At 41.1% G+C, this 22,942-nt stretch overlaps 3 protein-coding genes across 12 annotated transcripts in view; all 3 read right to left on the minus strand.

Moving 5' to 3' along the window:
- Nucleotides 1-4,761, minus strand: part of MRPS35 (mitochondrial ribosomal protein S35) — a 43,404-nt gene extending 38,643 nt beyond the window's left edge. The window contains exons 1-2 of the mRNA XM_060166662.1: nucleotides 4,630-4,761; nucleotides 838-884 (exon numbers count right to left, since the gene is read on the minus strand). Of these exons, the coding sequence (XP_060022645.1) occupies nucleotides 838-884; nucleotides 4,630-4,741 (159 nt within the window). The 5' untranslated portion in view covers nucleotides 4,742-4,761. The remainder of the gene's footprint in view (nucleotides 1-837; nucleotides 885-4,629) is intronic.
- A 5,950-nt stretch (nucleotides 4,762-10,711) lies between these two features.
- On the minus strand, nucleotides 10,712-11,723 carry REP15 (RAB15 effector protein). Its single transcript, XM_060167071.1, has 2 exons — nucleotides 11,678-11,723; nucleotides 10,712-11,430 (listed from the first exon to the last, which is right to left on the minus strand). Exons 1-2 carry the CDS (start codon nucleotides 11,721-11,723, stop codon nucleotides 10,712-10,714), a joined length of 765 nt encoding a protein of 254 aa, XP_060023054.1.
- A 372-nt stretch (nucleotides 11,724-12,095) lies between these two features.
- The window catches only part of PPFIBP1 (PPFIA binding protein 1), a 177,906-nt gene continuing 167,059 nt past the window's right edge, over nucleotides 12,096-22,942 (minus strand). For all 10 annotated transcript variants that reach the window (XM_060166673.1, XM_060166672.1, XM_060166671.1 and 7 more), the window contains 8 exons: nucleotides 22,164-22,275; nucleotides 21,253-21,341; nucleotides 18,450-18,572; nucleotides 17,778-17,903; nucleotides 16,998-17,186; nucleotides 15,097-15,276; nucleotides 14,089-14,154; nucleotides 12,096-13,947 (listed from right to left, as the gene is read on the minus strand). In XM_060166673.1, the coding sequence (XP_060022656.1) occupies nucleotides 13,861-13,947; nucleotides 14,089-14,154; nucleotides 15,097-15,276; nucleotides 16,998-17,186; nucleotides 17,778-17,903; nucleotides 18,450-18,572; nucleotides 21,253-21,341; nucleotides 22,164-22,275 (972 nt within the window). In that variant the 3' untranslated portion in view covers nucleotides 12,096-13,860. The remainder of the gene's footprint in view (nucleotides 13,948-14,088; nucleotides 14,155-15,096; nucleotides 15,277-16,997; nucleotides 17,187-17,777; nucleotides 17,904-18,449; nucleotides 18,573-21,252; nucleotides 21,342-22,163; nucleotides 22,276-22,942) is intronic.

Consider the following 22,942-nt stretch of genomic DNA (forward strand, 5'->3'; position numbering starts at 1 on the left):
GAAGGGGTAAGTAATGATATATTTTGAATAAGTTTTAAAACTTTAATGAAAGTCAGTACATGAGGTGACAGTGATACAAACTTGGAAATAAAGGAAATAAGAAAAAGGAACATAAAGAATAAGAATTCAGAAATAAATAAATTAGGATTAAACTAAATGAATAGATACATAATGAGAAATAATGTTTCCTAGGCCCAGAGAATAACTACATGATATTTTAGTCAATCACATTAACATATTTATTTTTTAAACTGTATTTGATAGACAGAGATGCCCAGCATTCCCTTTAAACCCAAAACGAAGGTTTGAAGAGGCAAAACTAGGCAACACCCATCTAAGTAATATACATGTAGTATATATCCTGGAAGCAGTTAATATTCCTGTGAAAATGACTACTCTATACAATTATAATTGGTGCCATTTAACTTCCAACTAATGTGCCTTTGTTCTGACTCCATGCTTCCTAAGTGACCGTATAATTTGGATTCCTCCATAGAGATACCTACAGGGTGAGACCAAACTGGTTAGATTAATGCATACGTCCCAGGCTGCATGACTGTTCAAGGCACCATCAAAAACAATTCTTTATTCTGGTTTATATACCTATATCCTGGGAGTATGTGAGTGAGTCCACCTCTCAAGGATGATCCATTCTCAGGGAACTGACAAAAAGCAGTGGAAGACTAGAGCCAGGGCTGTGGCAGTCACCCAGTCAACAGCCCCTTGAGAAGAAGACTTCTCGTGCAGCGCCCTTCTACCTCATAATGAGTATCTGCCTCACTTCAGAATTTCAGAAACCAGTAAGACAGTCTATACCAGAGTACGTTAGCTGCTTACCTTTCTTCTTAGTGGCCTTCCGTATCTGGATGTTCTTTCTGTTGTAGCTAAAAGACAACACAACAGTTACAGAGAATTTTATAACACCGAGCTGTTCAACATTGTTCATGATCCCACAATTCTCACATAATTTAAAGTATTCAGTAATATAAAAATGAAACAATAATCCATTTTCTGTAAGTTCAGGGACTAAATCATTTTAATGAAAATGAAAATTCAGAAGTAGGTAAGAAAATCCAAGAGTTACTTGAATACAAAATATATTGTGATTGACGATATGGTGAACTCATCAACTAGAGCAATATTTTCAGTAACTTTTAAGGTCCATCATCAAATAAGCTTACTTTCCCAGGATAAAATATCTAATTAGAAATAAGTATTTTACATCTTTAAAAGTAACTGGCTTGAAATATTCTAATACATACTTGCTCATATTTGGAATTATTCTGTTCTTTACACACACACAGACACAAAACAACCTTCAGTTTTCCTTCTCTACTGTTTATTAGCACTGCCAATGCTACAATAATGCCAATAATAACAAAACTCATAGTTATTCCTAATAAATCACATAACTGTACAAGAGGGTAAGTTACTTACATACAGTATCTACCTTTTAATATATATATATTTTTTTATTTATTTATTTTTTCCCAGTATGCGGGCCTCTCACTGTTGTGGCCTCTCCCGTTGCAGAGCACAGGCTCCGGACGCGCAGGCTCAGCAGCCATGACTCACGGGCCCAGCCGCTCCGCGGCATGTGGGATCCTCCCCGACCGGGGCACGAACCCGTGTCCCCTGCATCGGCAGGCGGACTCTCAACCACTGCGCCACCAGGGAAGCCCAGTATCTACCTTTTAAAATATTAACTTATGTCTCTCTAAATTAATGTTTTGCTCTACTAAAATAATATATAATAACTGTATTTATTCAGCACTTTCACATGTCCAGACACTGTGCTAAACGCTTTTCATTATCTCATTTAATCTTATTCGTCACAATAACTGTAAGTACTATTATTATCCTTATTTAGAGGTCTTTTAGCCAAGAAAACTAAAGACCAAGTAGTCAGGGTGATGACAGCATAGCACAAAAGACCTCACATTCTGAACCACTAACTCAAGCTTCACAAGCCCCATAACTACACCGAACTTCCAGCACCAGGTCCCTGAGTTTTTCTCTGAACTTTCTGTTCTGTCTACAATGTGCCTCCCTTTCATCTGCCTGCCTTCTATCCCCTACTCCCTCTCCACTTCATCTCTTCATCTGACAAATTCTTATTCATCCCTCAATAGTAATTCATTGATTTATTCAAAAACTGTTTGAGTGATATTGTGTACCAGCAACTCGGAAGGCAGCAATGAACAACAGAGACACAGTCCTTGCTCTCACGGAATGCAGAGTCTGTCAAATAAGATAACTATTTAGCAAGTAATTTCAATAAACAGTTATAAATATTAATGAAGCACACAACAGGGGACCCAACCTAGTCAATTAGTTGGGGAAAATATCCCTGAAGAAGTGGACTTCAAGCGAAAACCTTAAACATGAACAGGAAGTAGCCATGGAAACAGGCAAGTAGAAAAAGTGTTCTAGAGTGAGAGAGAAGATGGAAAATCAAAGTAAACAAGTTCTATATGGCTAAAATTTAAGAGTAGGGCATAAGGAGCGCTAAGAAAAGTGATATTTAATAGGTCATATATATATATTTTTTTTTAGGGGGGTACACGGGCCTCTCACTGTTGTGGCCTCTCCCGCTGCGGAGCACAGGCTCCGGACGCGCAGACCCAGTGGCCATGGCTCATGGGCCCAGCAGCTCTGTGGCATGTGGGATCTTCCCGGACCGCGGCACGAACCCGTGTCCCCTGCATTGGCAGGCGGACTCTCAACCACTGAGCCACCAGGGAAGCTCTAATAGGTCAGAAATATATTTAATAGGCGTCTCAACTAAAACACATCATAGGCAGAGCTCTTGATTTCCTTCTTCCAGTCTTCCCAGTCCCTCTAAATGGTATCACCATTCATCCAAGTTCTCAGGATAAAAATCTAACATGCTTCCTTGAGACTTTTCCTCAAGCTCCATATCAAATCCGTCACTAAATCCTGTTAGCAGTACTTTCAGAATATATACCAAATCCAACCACACCAGCTCCACTATTGCTTCAATCCAAGCCACTATCATCTCATTTGGAGTACTACATCAGCTCCAAACTGGTCTCCTGGCTTCCACTCTTACCCCTGGCTCTCTACACAGCAGCCAGTGATCTTTTAAAAGTATACATCATATTATATCACTCCCTGTTCCAAACCTACCAATGTGATCCCAAACTTATAAAAAAATCCAAGCCAAATGCCCATAAGCCTTTACCAGATGAGGTCATTATGTATTTTTCTGGTATCTTATACTTCCACTCTTCTCTTTACTCACTTAGCTCCAGCCACGCTGGCCTTTTTTCTGTTCCTTGGTCACACCCCTAAGCTTGTTCTCACTTTTGAGCTTTTGCACTTGCAATTCCCAATGCTCTTCCCGCAGATCTGCTCAAATGTCACTCCCCCAGGAGTTCTTTCCTGACTACCCTATCTTATCTTATCCTACAGCCACTATTCCCCCAATCCATCATTCTCAAGACCCTGCTTTATTTTTCTTCGTAGCACCTAACATCGTACTGACACTGTTTCCCTGTTTATGATCTGATTTCCCCCCAAGAATGTAAGCTTCATGAGATGAAGGGCCCTGCTCTATCCCAGTATCTAGAACACCACCAGGCACACAGTAGGAGTTAAGTACTTGTAGAATGAATAGATGAATGAAAGATTAAAAAGAGTGTTCAGACTAGAAAGAGCTACCATGATGCATTAAGGAATTTGTCTCAAAGCAATGAAAAACCATTTGTAGATTTTGAACATGGGAGTGGCAAGTTAACATTTGCTTTTTGCACACCTCACTCTGGCTGTTGTGAGAATTCAAGGTAGGAGAACAAGAGCAGAAAGAGAGACCAGTGAAGAAATATCGTAGAAGTGAGAGTTAGTGGCTTAAACTGGACAGTTAGTAGTATGAACATTAGACATATTACAGAAAATATCACCAGGATAGGACCTGGTGAATAACTGCACGCGACCCCTCGACTGAGCTTTTCGTAACCCTTGCGGGCTGCTCCTCGGTGCCCCCCGCCCCCTTACTGTATTCACGCTTCTATTACAGCACCTCACACTGCACAGCACTTCTGGTCTACGCATAACTAGACTTTTCCACTAGATTCCTCCAGGGCAAGAACGGTATCGGGCATCCCTAAAATCTCTCTTGAATGAAGGTCACCTCAATAATGCCTACTGAATAAAGGTCAACCCCATTTGGTGGCATAACTAGCCCTGGAATTCAGAGTTGTAGTTTATTCTAGGACACTTGTACGCTTCTCTTAAATTTCGGAAAAATCCATGGTTCAACACTGCTCAACAAACACTACGAGCACCAGCAACCAGAGAGAGACCTGTGCCGGTGGCCCCAGGAGGGAGCATCTGAAAGCGCAGGTCACGCAGAAGGGAGGGAGAAAGCTCGCGGCGCCCAAAGGACCTACAAACAGAAATTGGCTGCCAAGAACCAGGCGACACTCCGCACAGAGGGCAGACCCACATCCGCGGCTTTCCTACTAGGCGGGCCAGCGACAGACCGGCAGAGGACGTACCGGCCTCCCTGAGGCGGCTCTGGCTCCGCCACCGCGGCGGCCATCATGGGCCTGTATTCCGCCTCCCTCACTTCCCCAAAAGCCCGGAAGCGACGGGGCAGGCACTCACACGGGCTTGGTCTCGGAGAGCGAGTGGCCGGAGACACAGAGGTGGAAAAGGCTCGAAGGCTTCTGGCCCGCGGCTGCAGGACCAGACATGCAGGGAGCCGAGCGGCCGCCATAGCTGCGAAGACGGCAAGCGGGAGAGCACAAGCGCGCTACCGGGTCAAGGGGCGGGTCTGAGGCCCTATTGCGCAAGCTCGCCTCGTCTTGCCCCGCCCCTGGGAGGGAGAAACAGAAAACACTTGGGCCTGCGAATTCAGAGCCCGAGTTAAACGTGCAAGAAAATACCCCCCAGCATAGAGAAAGTAATGAAAAGAAAGTAAAAAGTTTTTTTTTTTTTTTTTTGCGGTACGCAGGCCTCTCACTGTTGTGGCCTCTCCCGTTGCGGAGCACAGGCTCAGCGGCCATGGCTCACGGGCCCAGCTGCTCTGCGGCATGTGGGATCTTACCGGACCGGGGCACGAACCCGTGTCCCCTGCATCGGCAGGCGGACTCTCAACCACTGCGCCACCAGGAAAGCCCGAAAGTAAAAAGATTTTTTTAAAAAAATCGAAGCAGTCAGTCCAAAGACAATTGTAAATAAGGACCATAGGGATGGGGGAAATGTGGCTTACAGAGGGCAGGTGAGGGCAGAACCTCAGATGGCCCAAGAGTCAGGTAGTCTACCCTAAGCCCCTGCTTCTTCGCAATTGCTGCGTTTCTGCACTTTCTTGAAGTCTTCAGCTAGTGCAAGTGATATGCTTTGAGGAGAGAGGCAGTATCCAATAGTAATAAAAGGATGGCCTCTTGAACCAGACTAGTACTTGAGTTTAAAACTTGACTTCACCATCTTTAGGATGTGTGGTCCTAATCAATCAAACGTCTGGGTACAATACTAGCATACACTGAGCGCCCCGTGCGCACAGGCTGTAACTGCTATCAATGATTTGGTTAGCTTGTTTGTAGATCAGGTTAGAATTGCAAAACGGCAGAACTCATCAGGACCTAGAAAATAATGGTTATCCTTTAATGAGCGCTCTTATTTTCTACCATAGAATGGATTAACATACAACTCTTAATAAAATTATCCTCTCTTCTTTTCAATCGGTATGTATAATACTCAAAGCACAAGAGTATGATAACAAGAACAACTGGGAACAAACACAACTGTCTCTTGGTAAGCATACGAAGTACAGCAGAGCTGTGCAGGTGTCCCAGGGTATTCTACCTGTGAACATCAGGTGTGCCATGGGCATCAAGCAGTACGTGGCATGATAAGGACAAATACTTGTAATAATCGCCATCCTCATCTTTTCTGACCTCTTATTATCCTATTATTGCTTCAAAGCAGAAGTATGGTGTATTAGGTGTGTATTTGTCTGCTAGGGCTGCTGTAACAAAGTACCAGAAACCGGGTAACTTAAAACAACAGAATTTTATTCTCTTACAGTTCTAGAAGCTAGAAGTCCAAAATCCAGGTGTTGGCAAGGGATGGTTCATTCCGGATGTTCTGAGGGAGAATCTGTTTATGCCTCTCTCCAGGTTTCTGATGGTTGCTGGCTGTTTTTGGCTTTCTTTGGCTTGTAGACACATCACTCCAATCTCTACCTCCATCTTCACATGGTATTATCCCCTGTCCTCCATTTTTATGATTAAAAGCATGGCCTTTAAATCAGATGGGTGTGGGATTTGAATCCAGGCTCTGTTTCTTTGTGATCTTGGGCAAGTCCACCTACCCTCTCTGAACTTCAGTTTCAGAGAAAATGGGAACAATATTATCTTCTTGAGGACCACAGTGATTAGGTGAGTAATGTTTCAGAAGGCATAATATAAAGGTGGCCATTAGAACTAAGCTCAGGGTCAATGCAGCAGCCATTTTTTCTCTCAATTTTGTATATTTTAGAAGGATAAAGTACAAGGCCTATCCCATAGAAATTTAAGGACAAATGAGTATGAATCCTTATAGAATTATTTCATATCCAGAGACTTCTCAATTTCTGAGCAAGATGTTAAGAGACTTAGTTCCTTGTTCAAACTGCTTATGCTTTCGTTTTACTCTCTCTCTAAGAGTAAAGTAGATCGATATGACTGGAATTAGAAGAGCCAGAAAAATACTTACTGTTTTCCCTGATATCAAGTACTATGAAGTTCGTTCTATATTGAAAGTTAAAAACTCACCTGTGATGCTATCAACGGGCAATAATGCTATGTGTTTCATGCAGTGTATAGAGTAAAGCATGTACTGTCATGTACATAGGAGTCAGTAAGAATAACATACTCTTTCAGTTAGAAAAGATCTTAGAGGTGCAATCACTCAATCATGATAGAAATCTTTTCATTAGCCTTAGTGACCAAATAACCCAGTATACTGTAGAAGCTAGGCTGGTTTCATGGGCTTGTGACATATACTTAGAGGAGCCCTGTGCTTGGCTTAATGCTCTGCTGTCCCTGTCTTGAAATTTTTAATAGTTTTTAAACAAAGGGCTCCATATTTTCAGTTTGCACTGGGCCCCACAAATTATGTAGTCAGTTCTGTGTAGATCAATTTTAAATATTAAGATTTTTAATAATTGGTATCTGAAAACTGCATTAATCCAATGACTTTGTCAGAGAGCTATTTTTAATCAAAACTAACTTTATAAAAAGTGAGTGAACCAAACTTCCAGTTATAAGATAAATAAGTACTTAGTGATGTGATGTACAGCATGATGACTGTAGTTAACACTGCTGGATGGTATATTTGGAAGTTGCTAAAAGATAGATCCTAAAGGTTCTCATCACATGGAACATTTTTTTTTTTTTTGCATCTATATGAAATGATGGATGTTAACTAAACTTATTGTGGTTTTCATTTCATAATATATGTAAGTCAAATCATTATGCTGTATAAACTAATACAGTGCTGCACGTCAGTTATATCTCAATAAAACTGGAAAACACTAACTCAAAAATAAATAAATATGCACTTACAGAAAAAAGTGAGTGAACAAAGTATGTCTATTCACAAGCATGGTAAATTGACAATATGCAAATATCCAGGTATGCAACTCAAATATCCATCAAAACAGTATAGATTAAATACATTATGGTGTATACATACAACATAGAATACTACTTAGACACATACATCTTAATCCCAGTTGAACATTAGAATTATCAATACTTTAGGAGGTTAAAAAAACCCGTCTAGGCCTCTCTCTGAGATGCTGGTCAATTGGTCTAGGTGTGTTTGCAAACTTGGTGGGTTTTTTTGCCTTTGTTTTAAGTTTCCCAAGTCAACCTAATATGCAGGCAGGACTGAGAACCACTGATGTCAGCCTTATAAAGGATGAAGTGGATATAAATGTATTAGCATGGAAATTTTTCCACAATATATAGTTTTTAAAATGCAGGTTACAAGACACTTACAGATATAATTCCATTTGTGTAAAATACCTTCCATATGCACTACACACTCTTGAAGGGTAAACAGTAAACTGGTATGGGGTGTTGGTGAGACTCCTGAAGACTTAACTTTCTATACTTCTGTACTTAAATTTTTACATCAAAATGCAGATTTAAAATAATGAGAATACAGTATTTTTAAAATCAGCCAATGCTTCACATCTTTATTTTCATTTAAAAAAACATGGTGAGTCTTTGACATATCTTCCAGCTATTTATTTTTTTTAATTTATTTTTTTAAATGTATTTATTTTTGGCTGCGTTGCGTCTTCGTTGCTGCGCGCGGACTTTCTCTAGTTGCGGCGAGCGGGGGCTACTCTTCGTTGCAGTGCGTGGGCTTCTCATTGCGGTGGCTTCTCCTGTTGTGGAGCACGGACTCTAGGCGCCTGGGCTTCAGTAGTTGCGGCACGTGGGCTCAGTAGTTGTGGCTCACAGGCTCTAGAGCACAGGCTCAGTAGTTGTGGCGCACGGGCTTAGTTGCTCCACGGCATGTGGGATCTTCCTGGACCAGGGCTCGAACCCGTGTCCCCTGCATTGGCAGGCGGATTCTTAACTACTGCACCACCAGGGAAGTCCCTCTTTCAGCTATTTATAACACGAATGTTTACAATTTGTATTAGACTTTTCAAACTTTTGGTAGACTTACACTTCAGTATAGAAAATGTTGTCACAGGCATTGTCTCCTTTGAATTAGTTGAAGTCATTCACATTTTACAGATAAGAGAACGAAGAGTTAAACCACTAGACTCTGCTCTTAAGAGAATTGGGACTCAAACCCACATCTGATTCCAGGTTGCAAACTCTTCTTACTCTGTTACACCACCTTCTGGATAGCTTACGCTACACAGCTTTGCTGAAGACAGGGGTCACTATACACAAGGAAACGTAAGTTGACCGAGTATCATAACCTGCCAGGCGCATTCCAAGTAACAATAATTCTTGCTTGACAACTTGAAGAGATGTCTCTCGTACCTATTTGTCCCTGCTTATCGAAGACAGAGGGCTAAAATGCTTTCCTTGAACTTTTGGTTTCCTGCAATGAAGGAATGTCATATTTAAGAAGTTTGGAAATCAGCGTTCTAATTGTGATTATATTTCATCCAATCATCAGCCAATGATGTAAGCTTTACCGGCAACTCCTCCTAATCTGACCTCTTCACCCCTCCTCCTCTGCCACTTTGGTCCAGGCTACTCTTTTCTCTCCTCTGAATTATTATAACAGTTTCTTAGCTGCCCCCACCCCGGGAGCTGCCACTCTTTTCTCCCTGCAATCTAGTCTCCACCCAGCAATCCAGTGAGGTTTTTAGTGTGTAAGTCAGATCAAGGCATGTCTGTCCCCATATCACTCAGAGTAAAATCCAGAGTCCTTACAAATATGATCTGCTTCTCCTGTTTGCTGGCTCCTTCTCCGACCTCATCTCCTAACAATCTCCTTCCGGGTCACTTTGCTCCATCCACACATCCTCTGTTGCTATGCCTCAAACACATCAACTCCACTCCCGTGTCAGGCCCTTGGCACCTGCAGTTCCCTATGCCTAGAACACTCTTTCCCAGATACCTGCACTGATGCTCTCTCTCCATTCAGATCGCTGGTAAATTGCCCCCTTCTGAGGCTTCCCTTAACCACGTCATATAAAATAGCATCTCCTTCACTCTCTCTCCCCTTACCCATACTTAATTTTCCTTTATACCACCCCTGACATTTATTTAAATATGCATTTAAAATATATGTGCATGTATTTGTTTATTGTCTATCTTCCACCATTAAGAGGAAAACTCCCTGAGAGTGGGGACTTTGTTCTTCTTAATGCTGGACTGGCAGGGCATGGAACAGGGCCTACCAAGTAACAGGTATTTAATAATCACGTGGAATGAACTGATATTCCATGTACACTTTTAAGCATTTTTTGTTTTGTTTTTTTTGCTTCTGTCCTCTAGAAGCATAGAGGGAAAATTATGTTTCCTTCCCTACAGTGCTGTTATAATCCCACCCAGGCTTTTAAGTAAAGATGATTTTTATACGTGAATACACTTTCCTTACTGCAAATGCTAAACAGATGTTAATCATTATTACAAGGGATAGTTAAATGGGTCACTGTGTTTAAATCATAGGTAAAGCTAACACTTGAGTCCTAGAGGGATCCCACCAAGGTCCTCTCTGTGCAGAGGAAGCAGCTTGGGATGAGGTGGGATCAGGGTAGAGAGGAAGAGAGCCAGGCTAGGTTTTGCTTAGGAGTCCTGAAACGAAACCGGTTTTGTAAATGTAATTAAACCTGTTCTACCCACTTCCCACGCACAGAAGTCAAAACACACTTTACACTTTCAAATGCTAGACTTACTCTGTCAACCACACAATTTGTTTTTCAAATCGAACTTTAAGGGTGACTTTATTATCCTCTCTTCCCACTTTAATTGTTGAATAATAAATAAAAGATTAAGCTAAATTGTTACATTTTCCCTGAAATACAGGCAGGATTTTTTCTGTCCATAATCATGATACTAAGATGTTTTGACCCAGGTGATGGTTTTCATTCAATGTGGGGTCGGGGGAGAGGAGAAAAAAGAAATCCCATGAGGGGATGATGCAAGAGGATGAACTTGCTTATTAAAATAAAATATTTTTTTCCTTTTTATCTTACAGGCCAGTCTCATCTCACATAGCCAGTTCAGAGGATGCTAATATAAACCTTGCCCACCTCTCTCAGCCCGTCTTTCTTACTCAGACAGTTTCCAAGCAGTTCCCTGATGGAGACACAATCTTCAGTTTCCAGGATGAATCGTGCCACGGCCGTCCCTCCCGGCAGATGGCCCCTCACTGCCTCACGTTTGATACTGTCCAGGACAACAGTACGTCTGATGTCTTCAGGCTTTCCTGGCACACCAAAGATGATAAACAGGCCCAGACGATCCTCTCCTATCAAGTTACAGAATTCTTCCAGCTTATCAAACCTACTTCTATTGCTGAAAGACCCCTCTGCCCTGGGTTCTGGATTGGAGGGGTCACAAGGCTCCGATTCCACGGGAGGATGAGAAGACATCTGCAGAGTCTGTACTGCCAGCTGGAGCCTTATTTGCTTACCGGATGCCCAAAATGTCCAAATCCAGTCCGCCCCAAACAGTAAGGCTTGGTGTTTGGTCATCTTGGTGGTAGTAAGCCAGTTGTCAATGCCTTTTTCATGGCAGAAAGTGACAAAGTGGATTAAGAAGATCTCATTGAGAGTGTTTGGAGCTGGGCATAGATTAGTCAGCGTGTCTTCAAATCCAAGATACTCCTTCAGTTTCTGGGCTGCACGGACTATAGCTCCACTGACCACCTCGCAGATGCCGAGAACCTCTTTGCCGTCCTTTAGAGCCAACTGCTGCGATGGTTTCTGCCCCGTTTTCCCTGCACCCACTCAGCACTACTTCCGCATATCAAACAGGCGAACTGTCCTTTCTCAGAGTAAGAGTTTTGCAGTGAAGTCACATCTGCTAACATGGTCCCAGTTTTCTAACTCTTCAGGGAAGCATATATACACACAGCTAAACAAACATGTAGCTCTTCCTGTTGGGTGTGTTGTACTCATACAGATTCCTGCTGGTTTATTAAGTTAGAGATATTAACTTTCACAAAAAAACCATCTGTCTTTTACTTGTATTCACTCTACTTTTAATATTTGGTAACCTCTTCCAAGACATGTTTCCTTTTTCCAAATTTTAGTTTAATTAAAAATAGTACTTAGTTCTTTAAAGAACCATACATATAGAACTCACTTCCTTCTGCAACTAACTTCTCCAAACCTGTAGGCAAGTCATTTCCCTTTGCTTTTCTGATATCCCTCTGCCATGAGTCCTCATCCCCCAGCTCAGCTGCCTGTGTTTCCTTTCATACAGAAGTTTCTCAAGCAAAGGCCTCAAATTTCTATGTGTTGATACATGCTATAAATCCTACTCAAACAAATTTATGGGAGTTTGTGAACTATGAAGAGTTGGTGTTACTATTCTCTATAGCAGAAATAAAGGCTACTGGTTATTCCAAGCAAAGGAAAAGAAAGTAACAGATGATAAAAATATGAGGCAATTATCAATTGACTTTATTTCTTTTCATATGGTAATACCAGCAGTGCGTAATATTTTGTAAATAAAATATATATCATCAAAAAATTTTAACCATATCACATATCATCAGTGATGTTACATTGTCCTGAATAAAGAATACTTGGCATCTATAACTGTCTCCTGGTATTTTTAACCAGGTTTGAATAACAAACTGTTTTTCAAATGGTGACACATATTCACATTAAAATAAAACACAAATACGGTAAGAGTCCAATACGGTTACCAAATAATGAATGATAGGGGGCAAAAGATTATTATTAGCATTGAAGTATTTTAGTTATGAATAAATAGTAATTTAGTATCACAGGTTCCTTGATGAAAAGCTTGGTAACTTGTTAGCTTGAAAGATCATACCACTGACATTCAAATACAGTTTATTAAGCAAGTCCACTGACATATACTGAACTACCCACCCTATGCCAATTTGTGAAAACCTGTCTTTACCACCATTGGCTATCATGAGTAATGATGAAGTACTGAATAAAAAATAGAATATTCTTTCTAATGCCCCTAGAAAATAATAAACAGTTTTTGTTGCAGCTTTCTTTATAAAGAATGTCTGGGACCTGTGCTACAGAAAAACATGAACTGCATTTTATCATCACAATATAGCCATTATGAAACTAATTTTGCAGGCTTTGAGTTACTGAACTCTGATTGAGACAAAATATTCAGACAAGTATTCAGCTTTTTAAAAAAAATCCCATTCACTAATAGCCTGAGAAATGTACAATTAATAACATTAGGAAGACTGTCAGTATTTTGATGTAATGATATATTTAGCAAAGAGGAAGATAAGAAGCTTAATACTGTAAAGGGCTTTGTTTTGTTTTGTTTGTTTCTTCAGAAATTATCTCTACAAAATTTGGGGGAGTTTCTGAATGCATTCAAGTTAATAGTATTTAAATGTCCCTCAAATTCTCCCTTATGAGGTAAGAGGATCCAAGATTAAGGTTGAAATTCTTAAAAAGCTATTCAACAATTTTGTGATGTATCCTCAAAGAAGGGGTATGTCATATATGCTAATTTAGTCGGCATGATCAACATCATTAAATTCAGTTTTGGAGAAAGAAAGATCATTTATGACCTCTCCAAGAACCAGCTGGTATACGAAAATTTTGATCACTGTATTTTTTTTAATGTGATCTTTTTACCATCTTCCTTATGTCACAAAATAAAAGTTCTATTTTCTATGTACTAAGTATATACATATATTTAGAAAAATATATAAAAATGGGACAATATGTGGAGGCACGTGGAGGTGTGGCTGGCATTTAGTGGGCGCACTGAACGCTTAAAGAAATTCCACATGTTGATTTTGAAAGCATATAACGTCCTGCTTCAAGGGCTGCAGTGCTGTCAAAAATCATTCCCTCACTGGTTACTGCTTCCCAAATCCTCCACGCTGTGAATGTAGATGGAAACACTATGGCAAAATACTCATATTAAATGCAACACTTTAAATATAATATATCACAGATTTTTTTTCTTTACATTAAATAGAGGAAAAACAATTATACTCTCATTCACCAGTGTCTTGTTTGTCATGGCAACTTTAGAATCGGTACCTATTCCCTGCTTTCCATTTCCACTTCTAAACGAGAAGTGGGAATGATGAACAATATACAATCTGTTGCTTATTGTAGATACTGTGACTGTTTGAGAAATAAAGCGGAACAAAGATGAAGGGTTCCCCGTGCTCATCCAGGTGCTGCGGTCAGACATTTGAGTCTTCATCGGTGATGCTGGCACTGGGGGAACGGGCAGCAAAATCTTTAAACATCTCGTCTTCCTTTAACATGTGCTGGAAGACAAGGAGGTGGGAGTCACACACACCGAGTGCCACGCACTCTGCACCACCCGCTCTCCACTACACATGCAGTCCTTTGGGGTCACTCTCAAACTTATTTTTAGAAGAACATTTGAAATTCGTTTTACAACTTACGGTTAGATTGTTGATGCCCTCGGAAAATGCGCCTATCTGTCTCACTGTCCCTTCTGAGTCTTCCATCTGCAATGAACATACCATGACATGACTACTCATTTGCAATAATTTCAAGGGAAGTACAGCAAAATGAACACAAATCTAAGAAGAAATAGTGCAAGTGGTACTGAACGGGATAGGAGCAACAGAACACTTCTGTTGCATCTCCTCCCACTAATGCAACCGGATGTTAAAGATGAGAAGAAACACTTTACTGGCACATGTAGCCTAATGCTCTGATGTTGATTATGGCACCAGCAGACTGTTAATTAGAAGGCAACATTCAGATGCATGCCCTCATACTGAAAAGGCTAAGGAGTATGAGCTGTCCGTTCCTCACTTGTTTCAATACATAGATTTCCTTAATACTGAGATGGTATAAATAGGTAAAAATAGCACAGGCTTTGAAACCAGCCGGGCAGGTTAGAATCCCAGTGATGCTACCAGCTCTTCTATCTTGTGTAAGTTACTTAACCATTCTGTGTCTCAGTTTCCTTATCTCTAAAATGAGGATAACAATACTCCCCATGTATTAGGATTACCCTGAACATTAACACGTTACATGCTTAGGGTAGTGCCTGGGATGTAGTAAGCAATCTGTTAAGTGCTCACTTTTATCATTATATTATTATCTTTATTTGTAGGCATTTAAGGAAAATGTCTTTGGTTAGTAGACACAGTGCACTAAGTTTTCATTTAGTGTTTCAATACTGGAAGAACTTATTTTTTTTTTGTGGCACGCGGGCCTCTCACTGTTGTGGCCTCTCCCGTTGCGGAGCACAGGCTCCGGATGCGCAGGCTCAGCGGCCATGGCTCACGGGCCCAGCTGCTCCGCGGCATGTGGGATCTTCCCGGACTGGGGCACGAACCCGTGTCCCCTGCATCGGCAGGCAGACTCTCAACCACTGCGCCACCAGGGAAGCCCAATACTGGAAGAACTTTAAAACAGGTATATAGGGTTACGTTTACCTGCTCTAACCGGTCCAAGTCGTCCTCATCATACAGGTGCATGTCCAAACCAGGCTTAAATCCTTTCTTAGATGTACCTCCTGAGGCCTGTCCCAATTCCATTGGACAAACATATTCCTCCCCATCTTCCTGTTTCTTCTTTCTCAGATTCCCAAAATTGCTGAAGGTAAGTTTCTTTGGCTTTAAAAGAAAAGCAAACAAAAACATCCAGGGACTTGATAAAATTCATATGAAAAGGACCAATAACACGTATAATTTAATTATTCACACCACAGAGAAAAGCAATTGGATGATTAAGTGGGTATAAGAGAAACAAAGGCATCCTAGGCATATGACTGACATCCAAATGTGATAAAGGATCCTTATTATGACTCTCAGAAGATTAAGCTTGTCCTCCTTATTCATACCAACTAGCTGGGTAGTCACTGTGAAAAGCAAAATATGCCAAGAGCCTTAGTTTTGATAGACCTTAATGCAATGAGATTTCTCAGGGCTGAATTCAATTTTGCAAGGTTTTCTAATCTAAGATCAGCAAAAGAAAATGGCCATTACTGTATTTCCTTTTTGGGTAAGGCTATGATTATCCTGTATGCGTATTATGCTTCCATAACAGGACTGGTAACTGCTGAAAAGAAACCCGCTCTACTGGAGAGAGAATTTCCAGTGAGAGAAGAGAAACTCCATCTTTTCACTGGATAGTCCCTGAGACTATATGTTAAAAGGGGATGGTGATCAGGCTGACGCTGAGAATTTAAATAGAACAGAATCCCTCAGAAGTTTCAAATCTGGTACATCATCATTTTTTTTTTTTTTTTTTTTTTTTTTTTTTTTTGCGGTACGCGGGCCTCTCACTGTCGTGGCCTCTCCCGTTGCGGAGCACAGGCTCCGGACGCGCTGGCTCAGCGGCCATGGCTCACGGGCCCAGCCGCTCCGCGGCATGTGGGATCCTCCCAGACCGGGGCAGGAACCCGTGTGCCCTGCATCGGCAGGCGGACTCTCAACCACTGCGCCACCAGGGAAGCCCCTAAATCTGGTACATCTTTTAAGGGAGAAAGGGAGCTAAAGAGGAAGTGTCGGGTAGGTAAAAGTGGTTTAAAAAAAAAAGTTTGTGGAGGAGCCACATCCGTGGAGGAATCAATAAACCCTACCTCTACATTCCGTTAGCTGAGATAATGGACTCAGAAGAGCTCACGGAAGAGTGATTTAAAGAAGAAAAAGTGATCTGAATTTGGTATGATCCATGAATCCAGGTAAATCTGGAGATACCCATTCTCTGCTGGTCTACTGTGGATCATTTCTTTTTTTTTTTTTTTTGCGGTACGCGGGCCTCTCACTGTTGTGGCCTCTCCCGCTGCGGAACACAGGCTCCGGACGCGCAGGCTCAGCGGCCATGGCTCACGGGCCCAGCCGCTCCGCAGCATGTGGGATCCTCCTGGACTGGGGCACAAACCCGTGTCCCCTGCATCGGCAGGTGGACTCTCAACCACTGCGCCACCAGGGAAGCCCTGTGGATCATTTCTTAATTATCTTTTCCTAGCTTGCAAGGCTGGTTAATGATAAGTATGAGAAGAAATCCTCCTCTCATGCTTGATTTATCCATAGGATAACTGCAATCAATACTGGGCCCAAGTCATGGGCTTTCTGCATTGGCAAAACATCAATTATAGAAGCCAACATCAGGTTCCTTATATTGTTAACTCTAATAAAATAAATGATTTGAGCAAAGATTCCCCCCAGAAGGAGACCTTCAAAAATGCATTTTCCTAATTACTCTTAATGATGCATTTACCTTCAACCCATCCACAAAACTTAGTAAACCTCAGAAAATGGGATAGCCAGGTAACAGTCAAAACCGAGCCTTTGCTAAAGGCAACTATTAAATGGTAGGAGCTTGAACCAACCTTCACTTTGGCAGTAGCTGTTAAAAGTACATAATCTGGTAACTCCATGGCATCCCGTTTCTGGTGTTGGGCCTCAGCACCGATCAGAAGGTTGAAATGAGTGGCCAAATGTCTTCGCAGCAGGGTCTTGCTTGGTGGGATGTTCAGTAACTGAGCCATTGTTTCCACATTAAAACGAGGTTCTAGAACCTACAGGAAAAATTAAGATTCTTTAAGACACCAGGTATCATACATGTCTGCATTGTGCTCTATAATCTGCAAAGCTCTTCCACTTAGTTACCTCCAATGGCCCTCTCAAGAGCCCAGTGAGATAGACTATGGACTTTGATCTTCAATTTAAATATCTTTTCTTTGTTTTGCCTAAGCTAGTGAGAAGTAGAGCTGGTCCTGACATCCAGGCATTACAAAGCGGGGGCTTCTGCCTCTCTGAAGTGGTACCTTTGGGAGCCAACTCCTTATGCAACATCAACGTGCAGAAATATAGTCCGTATCTTTGCAGGGATTTTAAAACATGATCATATGAGAGCCAGTGGCCAGATGTTATCCAACACGAAAGAGGATAATAAAAGAGAAATGGGTTTAAATCCAATCTAGAGTTATATGATATAAGTAAAAAATATGGGACAGAATACTCTGAAAGTAAAGATTCACTAGAAATGTTGCAGAAGAGTTCAGTTAGATGACTTTAGGATCAAGACCAGCCAACAGGTAAGAGCCTACTCATTAGACTGATGGAAACACAATGATAAGAAGTCGGTTTTAAATGAAACAGAGTTTTACCATGAGCCCACCATGGACACCACTGCCTCTGAGATTGGGGGCATATTCCGCCAAGTCCACGGAGCGCAGCCACTCCATCACGCGATGATTGGTCCACTGCTGAACCTCTGATGGGGTGATGCTGTTCTGTGGGAACAAACCACCACCCAGAGCTTCAGTCACTGACTATGGGGTTCCAAATATTAAACCTGCATGCTCGTTCTGAAGATCCTGCCTCATGCAGCAGAGTTGTTCTACATCCCACTAAATGTTGATAGAGAAAAAGGTAAAAAGGTGTTTGCTAGTTTGAATTCTCTTTTAAGGAATCTGTGTCCCAGAGTTTTAAGTTTCTTGCACACTAAAAAAGCAGTGCTTTAGGAAAGGTAGTCTTTACAGTGATTTAACTTTGGGGCTTAAGGAGGCAAGAAAATAAAATACACCCAAGAAAGGAGGAAGGAAAACTAAAACACAATCCTTGGCTTCACTTATACAGGTAGAACCATCCCGGGGGGAAAGGAAGGAATACAGGAAGACAAAGCCTCAGAAGTAAATGAGGCTGGATTCGAGGCTCTGAGGGAACCAGATGCTTTCCTTCCCTGGAGGCTCCAAGAGGAAATGGGTCTTAGTGTCTCCACACGGGCAGTCACATGCACGGAATGTGTATGCTGTGTAAACCTCAACCTCAGATGCTACCTCGTCAGAGGGTCGCCTCCGCAGACAGTTTGGTTCAAAGTTATTGATCCTTAGGACTTGGATGGCCCTCTTGATACTGAGATGATGGAGCACGCTCATGACCTTCAAAGACAGTAAGTCATCCTGCAAAACAAAACAAAAAGAGGCGCTCACTGAGCAGACCTAGAGCAGGAGAACCTTCTCAGGGAAACCTCAGAAAACTCAATTAAAAGTAGAAGTGCACCTCTAACAACAGGCCTCAAGGGCTTGTCAGGATTTTCAAAGCTTTTATGTAGTAACAGAACTCTTTTTCCGGTGCTGAACAAAATTTTCTCTAGGACCCCAGTATACAATAGAAGGGAACCAAAGTTCATGTTGTCCCAACTGAAGCTGACTTCTACCTGTTCCTCTCTCTTCCACTGAGATAAGACTGTGGGACTGCACAGCTCTGAAAAACACAGTTTGAAGAGCACTCGCTAGGCCACGACAAAAGGTGACCTGCTATGATTTGATTTGATAAAACAGATAACTGAGAGCAAGCAATGTTCACCGATGACCAAGAGCTGGTTTTCTGAGCTAAGGCACATCACAGTTTGGGGGAAAACCAGAAGAGTGCTCCTATTACACTATCCCCCCAGCCTCGAGAAATCTCTGGTTCTAGAATATTGTGCTTTATCTAGCAGACGCTGTGAACAGTTTTGGAAAAATTATATGTTAATCGATGCAAAGCTTCTGGTGAGAAGCAAGAGAGAAGAGAAATGAAGAAGTTATATGTAGCAACATATATCACCAAGTGATTCCTTTAAGGAATAACTTTCACCAGTCTGTGGCTACTGGGAACTTTTCAAACACACCAAAACAAATTATTTTAGAAGAAGGTGATTTGGGGGAGTGGGGGGCCCATGTCAAGATAAGCACCAATCTACTTCCAAACACGCCCAGAAAATAAACAAGGAAAACATCCATTTTAGGCACACCTTACCGAGAACACATTTCTTAATACAGGAAAAAAATTAACCTATTACAGAGATATTTTAAAAATAAAATTATAAAACAGTTTAAATCCTTAAGACTACTTACTGAGGAAAAATTATTTCCTGAATTTTTTCTAGATTAATGTCTTAAAAACAGTGCCTGAGGATAGGTTAGAAAGGGCATTTAACGTATTTTAATCTAAGATTGAGACACCCATTCAAAACGTTTCCACATGGGTTATGCATAATGTTTACAATGTAAATAAAATGTTCATTATTTTAGTTCAAGGGATTTTAAAAGTAAGGATTTCTTTTAAATCAAGACACGCTTTTTTGAGGGAGAGATTTTAAAAAGTCTTTTAAGTAATTTTAGATTTACAGAGGAGTTGCCAAAGATAGTACAGAGTCCCACAGACCCTTCATCCAGCTTCTTCTAATGTTAACACCTTATATAACCACGATATTCAGCAAAACTAAAAAATTAACACAGACAATAATAAAATTCAATTAAACCCAGGTTTTATTCAGATTTCACCAGTGTTTCTACGAGGTCCTTTTTCTGACCCAGGATCCAATCCAGGATACCAATTTCGAACAGACTTTTTGTGACTTAGGATTCCGGGGTCAAATTTTCTAAGGTAATTTATTCTTTTATAGCCGCAAAGGTTATACATTTGCCTTTTGTGATTTTCAGCCTCAATTTGCTCACATTCCCACAGGAACATACCCATACCTAGACAGGCAGGCAAACAGGCACAAATGCTCTGACTTCCTACTACTTTCTAACAGTGGAAACTTGGTTAAGTTACCCAATTTCTCAGTTCTTTTGTTTCCTCATCTGAAAGCTGGGGATAACAGAGTGCTGAGAACTGAGTATTAATTATGAGCAAAGTGTCTGAAAGAGTGTCTGGCACACAGTTAAGTATGCAACATGCCACACACTCGTGTTATTTTACCTCAGCTTACATGATGTGCCCACCACGGTTCAGACTTTGGTTCAGGGATGGAGAAGAAGATGAGCTGAACCCCAAATTTCTTTGATATTGAAAAATTCCTAAAGAAGTTAAGTTAGCTGTTTGAAACTTTTAACAAGATACTTGTGGTAGTTGAATCCACAAAAGGCCGTTTAAATAAAAGCATCTTAGGCAGAACACTCCTAGTACCACGGAGTCTAGAACAAGTTCTCCCGGAACCCATCTTTCCCCGCTGCCATAAAGTAGGGAAAAGTCCTTCTACCCATTGGACAGAGGCTAAAAATATGAAACAGTAATGAAGGAATGAGAGTGAAGGCCTATCTCTGCTTTACTCCAGTAAATCCAGCAGAACTGGTTTGAAGTGAGACGGGCTGGGGGTTTCAGGAAACAGTGCTCAAAAGTGGAAGGGAAGGGAAAAGAAAGTCCCAGTGGATGACAAGTCCCAGCCTTTTGAGTGGTCACTGCTTATAGGAACACATCCCTTAGAAACTGCCAGGGCTGCAAAACTCTACATTCTCTCATTTTCAACATTTTGATGACATATAATTCACATAGCATAAACTTCACCCATTGAAAGTGTCCACTTCAATGTCTATGTTATTGAATATATACAAAATCAACTGTTTAGATAACTTAGTTTCAGTTAGGTTTCACATAGCTTAAGTCAGGATTTCAAAATTCCCAAGGCTATTGCAATCACCAAATCCTACAACTTCAACTTAGAAAAATATGCCTGCCCCTCTCCTCAAGTTAAAACAACCCCTTCAAACTCCAGCGGAATCACTGTGAAAACACTGTATTTTGCTTACCCTATTTCTGTGTTTTTCAGAGAAAAACAGTTTTATCCCCCCCAAACCCCAGGAGTGAGTTACTTACAACAGTCATGTAATGAAGCATTCGACCATCTACCCGTCCTTCATCAAACTGGGTCTTGTATTGGGGGAGACCAATATCATCCAACCATCCTAAGGATAGAAATGAGTGTCATTAATGACCCACAGAACACCCATTCTTGTGATGAAAAAGAGAAAACCATAATTCAAAAAGAGACATGTACCACAATGTTCACTGCAGCACTATTTACAATAGCCAGGACACGGAACCAACCTGAATGTCCATCCACAGATGAATGGATAAAGAAGACGTGGCACATATATACAATGGAATGTTACTCAGCCATAAAAGGAAATGAAATTGAGTTATTTGTAGTGAGGTGGATGGACCTGGAGTCTGTCATACAGAGTGAAGTAAGTCAGAAAGAGAAAAACAAATACCGTCTGCTAACGCATATATATGGAATCTAAAAAAAAAAAAAGAAATGGTACTGATGAACCTAGTTGCAGGGCAGGAATAAAGAGGTAGACATAGAGAGTGGACTTGAGGACATAGGGTGGGAGGGGGAAGCTGGGGCGAAGTGAGAGCAGCATTGACATACACACACTACCGAATGCAAAATAGTTGGCTGGTGGGAAGCAGCAGCATAGCACAGGGAGATCGGCTTGAGGGCTTTGCGATGACCTAGAGGGGTGGGGTAGGGAGGACAGGAGGGAGGCTCAAGAGGGAGGGGATATGGGGACATGTGTATGCATATGGCTGATTCGCTTTGTTGTGAAACAGAAACTAACACAGTATGTGAAGCAATTATACTCCAATAAAGATCTATTCAAAAAACCAAAACACCAAGACAAAACAACAAAAAAGAAAAAGCAGCTATATATGTGTGTGTGTGTGTGTGTGTGTGTATAAAATTCATTCATTCACTCATTCATGAATTTAAAACCTCTTACTAGTGACCCAGTTGAAATCCAGCTTTCCATGATTGGTTTCTTCTTCGGATCCCAGGGCTTGCAGTGCCAGCTGGAGTTTCTTTCGATGAAGTAAATGCTTGATTCCAAGTTCCTGAATTAATAAAAAGAAACACTGGCATTACAACTCTGTCAACATGGGCTGGATGCCACTGGCAAAGGATGCAAATTCCTCGAAAATCAAGCCAGCATTGAAGACCCAATAATTACATTAAATCAGAATACTAACCCAGGCTGTAAAATGTTGCTGAACAAAAGGCCCCTAGAGAGACCACCGCAGTTGTTTTAGTGGTATGTTAGATATTCCCCACTAGGCTCCTTCCTTTGCAAGATAGGAACTGTAGCATGCATAACAGAAATTCTACCCCTATTTTGTACTAAATGTTTTGTACTAAATGGGAAGAAATGTTAAATAGCTGGACATTAAGTGTAGGGCTCTTTTTTTCCCTTTTGCAAAGTGAAATTGAATTGCATATATTACACTGAGAAGACGGACCAATGATAAAACCACAGAATGGTTTTGAGAAATATGAACTGAAACTTTATTATTATGTCTATATAATTATTTTTTCATTAAAATGCCCAGTGGCTTAAGTGTTTCATAAGGAATCATTATGACCAGGTCCTCCCTTTAAGTCCATGAGATAAAATAATCATGAAGCAGGAAACTCAGACTTTTTCTAGAATACTTACTGGCTCTACCCACTCCCCTTTTTGGAATATAAAACAAATCTACATTCATATTCCTCTCTCTCTCTCTC

Source organism: Lagenorhynchus albirostris, chromosome 11 (assembly GCF_949774975.1).
Source record: "Lagenorhynchus albirostris chromosome 11, mLagAlb1.1, whole genome shotgun sequence".
NCBI classification, from domain to species: Eukaryota; Metazoa; Chordata; class Mammalia; order Artiodactyla; family Delphinidae; genus Lagenorhynchus; species Lagenorhynchus albirostris.

Coding starts and splice junctions, on each gene's coding strand:
- REP15 (XM_060167071.1), bottom strand. CDS start 11,723: ATGTCTTGGAAGAGGTTACCAAATATTAAAAGTAGAGTGAATACAA. Junction 11,431..11,677: donor TAAAAGTAGAGTGAATACAA/GTAAAAGACAGA, acceptor GAGTGGGTGCAG/GGAAAACGGGGCAGAAACCA.